Below are 10183 nucleotides of genomic sequence, written 5' to 3' on the forward strand. Positions count from 1 at the left end.
TTTACCAACAATATAAGAGTTACAGCCAATTTAACTTTAGTTATCTGAACTAACATGAAGAAAAAAGTTTAGATACTAATGTTGTCAAAAAATAAATAAATATATATGCTATAACTTATCACTGTTATTTTTTGTAAGCAAATGCATTATCTAGTATTATTGCTATATCTCTCTAAAATACATTTCAGAAAAAAATTCACTGATTCATTACCAGTGAAACAATGTAGGCCTAATTTAAATGAATGAGTAGGTTACAGTTGCAATTAAAACATTATTTTGGACTTATGCATCCAGCCTCCAATTCCGTGTTGCCTCATATCACTCGTCCATTTCTCCGGCTGAATCTCAGTGACATTGAGGTGTAAGATGACACCTGTCGCCACACATCCAGTTTAGAGCTGTTCTGTCATTCGCCTGTAGCCTTTTTTCTGTCCATCTGTTCCTACAAGACCACGAGGTATGTGAATATTTAACTGAATTTGAGTACAATGTTCAAGGTTATATCTAACTCGTTTTCACCGTGAACGTGTTTCGTGTAACCAGGTAGACGTGACGTCACGCACTGACTGCGATCTTGATTTCAATGAAAACCTGCTTTTCATGTCTACACGATAATGACACAACAAATGCCATCAAAATGTACTCATAAGTAGGGTAAATACTAGTTAAATGTGCTAGGTATTATGTCGTGTCTGTGTTTACAAAATGTAGTTCGCTTCTTCTGCGTTCACACCTGTTTGCATATTACAACAGCGAGATGAGCAGGTGTTGACGGAAGTAAATAGCTCGAGTCATTAGAAACAGCTTGACAATGAGAACCATCATCTAATAAGGGGTATTTGGGGCTGGAGTAGTTCAGAATGTGTTATCAATGGTTGTAAATGGTGTAATCTTGTGTCAGGTGTGCCAGAGGAGTGTATGTTCATGATTGAGTTGTGTGTAGGATGGAGGATCTGGCTGTTATGAAGTTGTTGGAGTGTCCTTTGTGTATGGAGCCGTTGGACGTGTCTGCAAAGGTCTTGCCATGCCAGCACACGTTCTGTAAATCATGCCTTCAGCAGCAGGAGACATCACACCCTCATCAGTTGTGCTGCCCAGAGTGCAGAGCTGCTGTTCCAGGATCAGTGGAGGAGCTTCCCACTAACCCGTTGCTGCTAAGACTCTTAGAGAGCCTCCACGAATGGGGTCCATTGAGCACAACGAGGGACAGAGCCGTCCGATATGTGAGCTCTCCGGCTCAGGAGGACCATTTCAGCAGTTACATTCAAGATCTGCCCAAACAGGAGCAGAACACCCAGGGGGTAAGACATACAACATGTACTTTTGTTGCATTAGAGCGTGTATAGTCATTTGAAATGCGTAGTGTTTTTTATTTTGGAGCTCATGTTGGTGTATTGTAATTCAGTCTTGCTTTGTGCTATAATTTATGCTTGTTTATTTTCTTTATTTAGTTATTATAATTAAAATTGCTGGGTCATTTAAACTCAAATGTTGTATAATGTGGTCAAAACCAACTACTTGGTTGGGCTTGTCGTTAAATTTTACCCAAATTTGAGGTGAAATAGCCCATGTTTTTAGTGAATTTAGTGATTTAGATTAGTCATTATGCTTGTCTTGCTAAATTTGCAAAATATGAATTTTCCAAAACTCTGTCCCGTATGGGTCATGTTACCTTGTTGTGCCATCATCATAATTTCCATTTGACAGTAATCCTGTGCATTTAATGAAATGTGTAGTTAGCAATATATCATTCAGTCAGGTTTTTGTGTTGTGTTAATTGGGAGGTCAGCTTTCCTTTCTGTGTGTTTGACACAATGTCCACTGAAACACACTGGGCCTTGATTAGTTTAAGTAGGTCGGTGGATTGAGTTTCAGTTGGGAAAAAAAAGCCATTGCATTTGCAGCACAAACAGTAGTGCTGTTTAAAACTTTGAGATGCTTTAATGCTTGGGGAAACTTTCTCCACTACATTCATTACCATTCCATGCCTGTAATTTAGTAGGCATGCATTTGAAGTTCTGGAGGGAAATAGTATACCATAAAACGTGCTGTTAGAATATTTACAGTCCAAAAGTACATTAGTTTAATTAGCTGTTTAAAAATGTAGTCTTTACTATATTATAATATAGTGTTTATTACTATATAAGTGTTGTATAAGAACAGTATGAACATGTCAGCATTTTTCTCAGAAAAAACATATTTTGAAAGGTGCTGTTGACTAAAAAATGTAAGAAATTCATACATGCAAAGAAAACAAAGCTAGTTAGTTTAAGCTATGTGTAATAAAATGAATCGACACAGGTAAATAGTATTGAACACATGAAGAAAGGGAGGTGTAAAAAGGCATGGGAAGCTCAGACAGCAGCTGAAATGTATTATTGTTTAGAAAGCAGCCCTGCCCCTCATCAGTTGTAAATTAATGTTGCTACTTCAGTTCAAACACTTACATTACCAGCATGATGAAGATGAAGCCTTGGTGGACGTTTCAGCATGGCAATGACTTCAAACATTACCAATCAGTTTCACAAAAGAAAAGAAAGGTCCATAGATGAGACCACCAGACTGCCAAGATTTAAAGACCATGTTGAAATATTGGAAAAAATCACACCTGAACAATGCAAGTGACTCCATTCTCCATACAAGAGGCGTCTTGGAACTGTCAATACGAAGAAAAAAAACTTTATACAAACTCTTCAATACAATTCAGTAGTAACCTTGGGTTATTCCATTGTTATCATGCATAATTTTTTTCAGATTGTTTTTGTTTGTTTGGATTGTTTGTTTGGGATTTACTATAATCTGGGTCAATTTCATACCAGAGCTTCTTAGAAATATATTTACCAGGAAAAATTCTGACTTGTTCAAAACTTATTTTGGCCGTTGTGTATATTTATTTATTATTTGAAAACCACAGCAAATCACAAACATAAAAATATACTTTAATACTAGTAGATCTGTGCCAGATTTCACACAATCATTTCTATACTGTAATGAGGGCTAAATCTAGCCAAAATGCTACAAAAATATACTAATTTACTGATTTTCTTTGAAAATTTTTTTTAATTAATTTTAATTTTAAATCTTTATTCTACCTCTTTCCTTCAAACTATTAGGTTTTACTTTTAGCTAAACATTCCATATACTGTATAACCTAATACAATGGAGTATGATCACATATTATTGTATATGATTTAACAAACACATGTTAGAATAAATACAGCTATGAAAAAAACATGAGACTGCTTGAAAATTCTCAGTTTTTCTTGATTTAAGTTTATTTTATTGCAATTGACATTTCATATCAAAATCAAGTCATTAGGTTTCAACACGTTAATTATTAGACAACACAATGCCAATTTTTTAGCTTCAGAAAAGTTAGGAAATGCTGTAGTAACCCTGAATTTAATCAACTGTCATTTCAAATTTGGAAATGTTATGAGACCTGTATAGAATTGTAACATTTATACAAATTTTACATAATATTATGACATTGTTACCTTTTTCATTGTATGGTAATCTAATGCATTTAAAAGTGATAAAAATGTCAAAATGTATCATTAGTATGTTCTTAGAAGTGCATTACTTTTATTTTAGCTGTCACTAGTATGATCCAGGCTTATTCTTGATTTCTCTATACTTTGCATTTGTTATAGGTTCAAGCCAAGCGTTATATGACTTCCAGGGTAATGCACCAGGGGAGATCACAATGAAGTCAGGTGACATCATTTATCTGCGGTGGAGAGTAGATGATAACTGGTATTATGGAGAAGGCAAAGAGAGCAGCGGTTTGGTTCCAGTCAATGTGTTGCGGGTCATGAGTGAGCAGCCTCAGCCTCTGGCCCTCTGCAGAGCTCTTTATGACTTCAATGCTAATAATCTGGACCGAGAGAACAGCAAGGAATGCTTAACCTTCTTCAAGGTTCATCTCTATACTTTATAGTCTTATCAATCCTGTTTTATTTATTCTGCTTTCAGAGTTAAATTTGCCATACTGAAAAATGCACAAATGCCATTGCTCTAACAAAACATCAAACCATCTGTTAAAATGATGCTAAACTCTGGGAATGATTAGTTTGCAATGGCTTACCATTTTGACAGCCGGAAAGAGCTTAAAAAATGAAAATTGTCATTATTTACTCACTGTCTCTTGTTTCAAACCTGTTTAATTTTTGTTTGTACTGTATGTTGAGCACAAAGAATATATTTTGAAGAATGTTGAAATTAGAAACCCTTTGACTTTCATAGTTTTGGTTCCACTACTATGCATCCCAGTGGCTACTGTTTTTTTTTTTGCTTCAAATATATTCTTTGTTGTTCAGCAGTAAAAAGGATGCCATAAGTATCAGGAATCCAGTTCATATATGGGAGAGCTAGAGTTTAAAACAAATGTTTTGTGTAAAAAAAATACTGTGTTTTTTTTTTAAAAGGGTTAGTTTACCCAGAAATTAAATGTATTTCACCCCAAGTGGTTCCAAGCTTTAATGGGTTTCTTTGCTCTGTTGAACACAAAAGAAGATATTTTGAAGAATGTTTAGAAACCTGTAACCATTGACTTACATAGTCACAAAAACAATGGAAGTCAGTGGTTACAGGTTTACAGCATTTTTCCCTAATAACTGATTTTGTGTTCAACAGAAAAAATAAAGAAACTCAAACAGGTCTGTGATAAATGAAAGGTGAGTAAATAATGGTTTTGAGTGAACTATTCTTTTACAAATAAAAAATAAAAAAGCCACTTGCTATTAACATTCATACATTTATATGTGTGACTGAAGTGTCTGAAGCTTTTTTGAGGACTATTGGAACTTTGGACACAAAATGTTGGGTATTAGGTTATTTATAATGTGGGAGCTTGAAGGCAAATACATTTTCTTTTCTTTTGGCTCTTTAATGCATCAGTATTGTAGTCACACTGCAGGACTTGAATATATAACGGTTTTGTCTCAGGCACAGCATCCATTAAAGGACATTTCTCCTGGAGTGCTTTTTTTTCTCTTCTGAGAGCAGATGGTCCAAATGGGTTTGGAGCTGAGTTAAGGGTGTAATGGGCCTGCAGCTCAGAGTGATTCAAGCCAAGTAAACATCTTCGGGGGCGCCAGTGTACCCTCAGCTGCATAACACATGGCATCTCTGTTTGCCCCCACAGGGAGACAGCATACTCTCCTTAAACAAGTCAATGAAAATTGGGTGGAAGGTAAACTCAGAGACAAAGTTGGGATTTTTCCTTTGAAACTCACAGAGGTAAGACAACAGTTTTTTTATTTTGGTCACACTTTACTATAAGGTTTCATAGTTAATGTTAGCTGATGTATTTACCAGCCTGATCTTATGAGAAAGTGCATCATGGTGGCGCAGTGGGTAGCACGATCGACTCACAGCAAGAAGGTCACTGGATCGAGCCCCAGCTAGGTCAGTTGGCATTTCTCTGTGGAGTTTGCATGTTCTCCTCATGTTGGCGTGGGTTTCCTCCAGGTGCTCCGGTTTACCCCATGCGCTATAGGTGAATTGAATAAGTTAAATTGGCTGTAGTGTATGTACAGTATGTGAATGAGAGTGTATGGGTGTTTCCTGGTGTTGGGTTGCGGCTGGAAGGTCATCTGCTGCATAAAACATGCTGGATAAGTTGGCTGGTTCATTCCTGTGGCGACCCCTGATTAATAATGGTACAAAGCCGAAAAGAAATGAATGAATGAACGAATGAAAAAAGAGACTACTTAAAAATGCTTAGTTTCTCTCTGTTTTTTTAATTAAAGTTTACATTATTTCATCAAAATGTAATTAAAAATCTCATTAGAGCCTTTTTTGCATATAAGACAATGTTTTCAGACATGTTTCATTTTAGACAACAAAATACCAAAGTTTTAACTTCAGAAGTGTTATGAAATCTATATTTGAAATGAATATTTCTATTTTAAATCTATAAACTATATCCGGTATGTAAAACATATGCTGAACAAGTTGGTGGTTCATTCCGCTGTGGCAACCCCTGATTAATTAAGGCACTAAGCCGAATAGAAAATGAATGAATCTCAAGAGAAAACGTAACTATTTTATGTTTTCTGTTAGATTAGTGGCTAATTTGTAGAAATATGTGCAAGTTCAGTACAAAAATGTACGATTTTAAAAAGGAGGCTTGGCACCTAACCCCACCACTAAACCCAACCCTCATTTAGGGACAAGCAAATCGTATGAAATTGTACGAATTCATATGAATTAGCCACTAAATCAAAAAGTTGCGAGTTTCTGTGAGATAATGTTGGTATTTATTAACATGAACTAATTGAGCAATGTTTGTTCAGAATTTATTTATCATAGTTGAACATTTACTAATGCATTGTTAATGTCCAAATTCATTCTTGGTAGCATTAGTTAATGCACCATGAGTTAACATGAACAAACAATGAACAACTCTGTTTTTTATTAACTGATGTTAACTAGCATGAGAAAATACTGTAATAAATGTGTTGTTCATTGTTTGTTCATGCCAGTATTTAATTTTTATTTAAAAATATGTCAATCATATTTAACCTCAAAAAGTAGTACTAGAAAATAAACGATTTTGGTTCATATAAAGCACATATTCCCCTGGTTATTTTAATGTGAAAATACAAAAAAACTGGTTGATTATAGCTACAATTAAACACCGGACAACAGTATTCATTTAGTATTTGCATTCAGTTGTATTTCAAATCTCATTTACGATTTAAGCCTTGGCCTTTCAAACTTTTATATTATATTATATATATATTATATTATATTATATCGATTAATGTAATGCTTTGTTGGCTGGAGCTTTAAAAGCTACTGTAAGCAAATTATAGTTGGTGCAAAATTCAGCCACTAGAATTCTGACAATGTGCCCAGTGCAAGGGGGCACATTACAGCTATCATGGATAAAAATGCACTGGCTTTCTCTCAGTTTTAGTATTGATTTTAAAATTATTTTGCTTACTCATACAGTAAGGCCTTGAATGGTTTCGCTCCTCAAAATTGTTCTATGCTTTTCAGAAGCTGATCTTTTTAACTGTTCAGTCAATTCCTAAATTGTGTAATTCTCTGCCATTTAAGATTAAGAAAGCAGAATCCCTCATAATTTTTAAATCGTCCCTTTTTTAACCAACATTTTAGGGTATTGTAGCTTTTATTATCTTGGATTCGTATTTTTTTACTAGTTTTTTGCTTGAATTGTTTGGATCTTTTAGGTTTATACTTTTCATGTAAAGTTAGAGATGCTACTTTTAAAGTTGCTATATAAAATAACATTTATTATATCTTTATTACGGTTATATTTTGTGGGAAGGAAGCACTGCACTTTAATTTTAAAATCTGATTACTCATACATTATTGTTTATTACTGCATTTACATACTTTATTCTAATGCTTACAATACATTGAAAGCCAATAAATGGATAATTTATCATTACTGCATATGCATTTTAACTCCAATCATTAGACAAATCACACAAAACATCCCAGAAATGTAACTTTCCAATTAATAAAATAGTGTTAAATACCAAAGAGACAATAGTAAAACAGGTAAATAATGAAGAGTGCTGTTAGATGTTAATTATTTTTTTTTATTTAACTTTAGTTGTTCTAATGTTATTTTTCACAAGAGGGATATTTTTATGCTTTCTTTTTTTTGTTTTTAATTTTTTTTTTACAAGAGGAAGTTTGAGATCAGACAGCATTTGGCAGACCTCCTGCAGTGCCCCCACAGACCCCCTGTTAAAGACCACTAATTAAAATAACTATCAGGACCTCTGAGGGTATTTTTGCTTAATTGCCTTGAAATAATGTCACCGCCTCAAAACATAATGGTCCTAAATAGACTTGCAAACATACACGACTGGTCAAAAGTTTGGGGTCAGTAGGATTTTAAATGTTTTGAAATAAGCTTATCCAGCAAAGGCAAAGCAAGCTGCATTTATTTAATCAAAAATACAGTATACATATGAAGTCAGAATTATTAGCCCCCCTTTGATTTATTTTTTTTTCTTTTTTAAATATTTCCCAAATGATGTTTAACAGAGCAAGGACATTTTCACAGGATGTCTGATAATATTTTTTCTTCTGGAGAAAGTCTTATTTGTTTTATTTTGGCTAGAATAAAAGCAGTTTTTAATTTTTTAAAATCCATTTCAAGGTCAAAATTATTAGCCCCTTTAAGCTATATTATTTTTCGATAGTCTACAGAACAAACCATCCTCATACAATAACTTGCCTAATTCCCTTAACCTGCCTAGTTAACCTAATTAACCTAGTTAAGCCTTTAAATGTTACTTTAAGCTGTATAGAAGTGTCTTGAAAAATATCTAGTTCAATTATTTACTGTCATCATGGCAAAGATCAAATAAATCAGTTATTAGAAATGAGTTATTAAAACTATTATGTTTAGAAATGTTGAAAAAAATCTTCTCTCCGTTAAACAGAAATTGGGGAAAAAAATAAACAGGGGAGCTAATAATTCTGACTTCAACTGTATATATTAAAAAAAGGTGGCAACACTAAAGCTCCAAAAATGCCAATTTATTACATAAATAAGATGTGTAACATTTCGAGCATGCGGCTCTTCATCAGACAGTGTTCATCACAATAGGTTGCTCCTTTTTGTATGCCTCCGGATCACATGATCTCCCATTTTATCTCACAACTAGAAAAAAAAAAGCACATTTATACAGTAAATTACACAGCTTAGATATTTAAAACAAAATACAGAAACAAACCCTTATATTACGTCACAAAAAAAGAAAACATAACAATATAACATAACAAGTAAACAACTTGTAAGTACAAAGTACAACAAAATAATAAAACAAAATATAGCCAAAAAAGCACCTAATTAAGCACTAAGGAATTTTTTAAAGAAAAGGACGAAACTCCTCATTTAAACCTCTTGGAAACAATGTAGGATGCATCCGGAAAGTATTCTTAGCGCTTCACTTTTTCCACATTTTTATGTTACAGCCTTATTCCAAAATGGATTGCATTAATTCATTTCCTCAAAATTCTACACACAATACCATATAATAACAATGTGAAATATGATTTGTTGAAATTGTTGCAAATTTATTAAAAAATTAAAACCTGAAAAATCACATGTACATAAGTATTCACAGCCTTTGCTCAATACTTTGTTGATGCACCTTTGGCAGCAATTACAGCCTCAGGTCTTTTTGAATATGATGCACACCTGTCTTAGGGAGTTTTTGCCCATTCCTCTTTGCAGTACCTCTCAATCTCTATCAGGTTGGATGGGAGGCGACAGTGTACAGAATAATATTCTTTAAAAAACAACGACCCCAAACTTTTGACTGGTAGTGTATTTTTCTGACTTTGAAATGAAATAAAACACTGGTATGTTGACTATTTTGCACTTGCTAAGCAAATATGCAATAATAATTGAAAGCGATATCACTCGTAAATTACACTTATGCTTCATGACGTAAAATCTTCATCACCATTCGTCAGTCTTCTGTTTAGTGTCATGATTAAATTCAGAACAGTAGGCCCTCATCTCTTTCAGCTTCTGACTTTGGTTGCTACTCAGGGAGCATGATAACAGGCTTTCAGACGAGGTTAGTGAGCTTCCTATCTCTGACGCTGCAGTCCTGTGACTGGCATGTGCATTCGCTGCTCCACTGAACTCCATGTGCTGCTAGATAATTAAGCTCCAGATAGGAATACTTTTCATTATCCACGCGCAGGATTATATCTGAGGTTAGTCAGATTAAACAGCCAGCCTCCCTCGCAGCGCCACTCGGGCATCTCAGCGGTGACCAGCCAGGCGTGAAGGCACAGTAATGCTTTCTTTTACTTTGGTGGCAGAGCAGCACATCATGGGAAAAGGGAGGGGGAACGTCACTCCTGCCCACATGTGCTGCACCAGTCCATCTCAACGCCGCGCTCCTTACATCCACAGCTGCCAATTTCTCAGGAACTTTAAGACGACTAATAGCTTAAGAATAGCACGTTTCTTATTGACAAACTCAGAGACGCAGCAGGTAATGTGGCTGACGCAGATGAAAGCCAGCATGTCTTCATTGTGCTTGCTTTTAACCCATTTTGTGATTTCCTGCTGTAGCCAAATCCGGCGGCGTACGAGCTTCTGGAAAAGCGTAAAAGGAGGGACTCGGTGGAAGCGCAGCCAAGGAGCGGCGTTAGGGTCAACGCAGATGCTTGC

At 34.9% G+C, this 10183-nt stretch overlaps 1 protein-coding gene across 1 annotated transcript; it reads left to right on the plus strand.

The window, feature by feature from the left end:
- The first annotated feature begins 342 nt into the window (after nt 1-342).
- Nucleotides 343-3940, plus strand: LOC130240374 (E3 ubiquitin-protein ligase SH3RF2-like). The gene is made up of 3 exons (XM_056471856.1): nt 343-457; nt 944-1301; nt 3683-3940. Exons 2-3 carry the CDS (start codon nt 945-947, stop codon nt 3938-3940), a joined length of 615 nt encoding a protein of 204 aa, XP_056327831.1. The 5' UTR covers nt 343-457; nt 944.
- The last annotated feature ends 6243 nt before the right edge of the window (nt 3941-10183 follow it).

The sequence above is a fragment of the Danio aesculapii genome, chromosome 14, assembly GCF_903798145.1.
Source record: "Danio aesculapii chromosome 14, fDanAes4.1, whole genome shotgun sequence".
NCBI lineage: Eukaryota > Metazoa > Chordata > Actinopteri > Cypriniformes > Danionidae > Danio > Danio aesculapii.

Excerpts from the sequence above, each read along its gene's own strand:
- LOC130240374 (XM_056471856.1), top strand. The coding sequence starts at position 945 with ATGGAGGATCTGGCTGTTATGAAGTTGTTGGAGTGTCCTTTGTGTATG. Across the intron at positions 1,302-3,682 it reads AGGAGCAGAACACCCAGGGG|GGTAATGCACCAGGGGAGAT; the intron begins GTAAGACATACA and ends TATGACTTCCAG.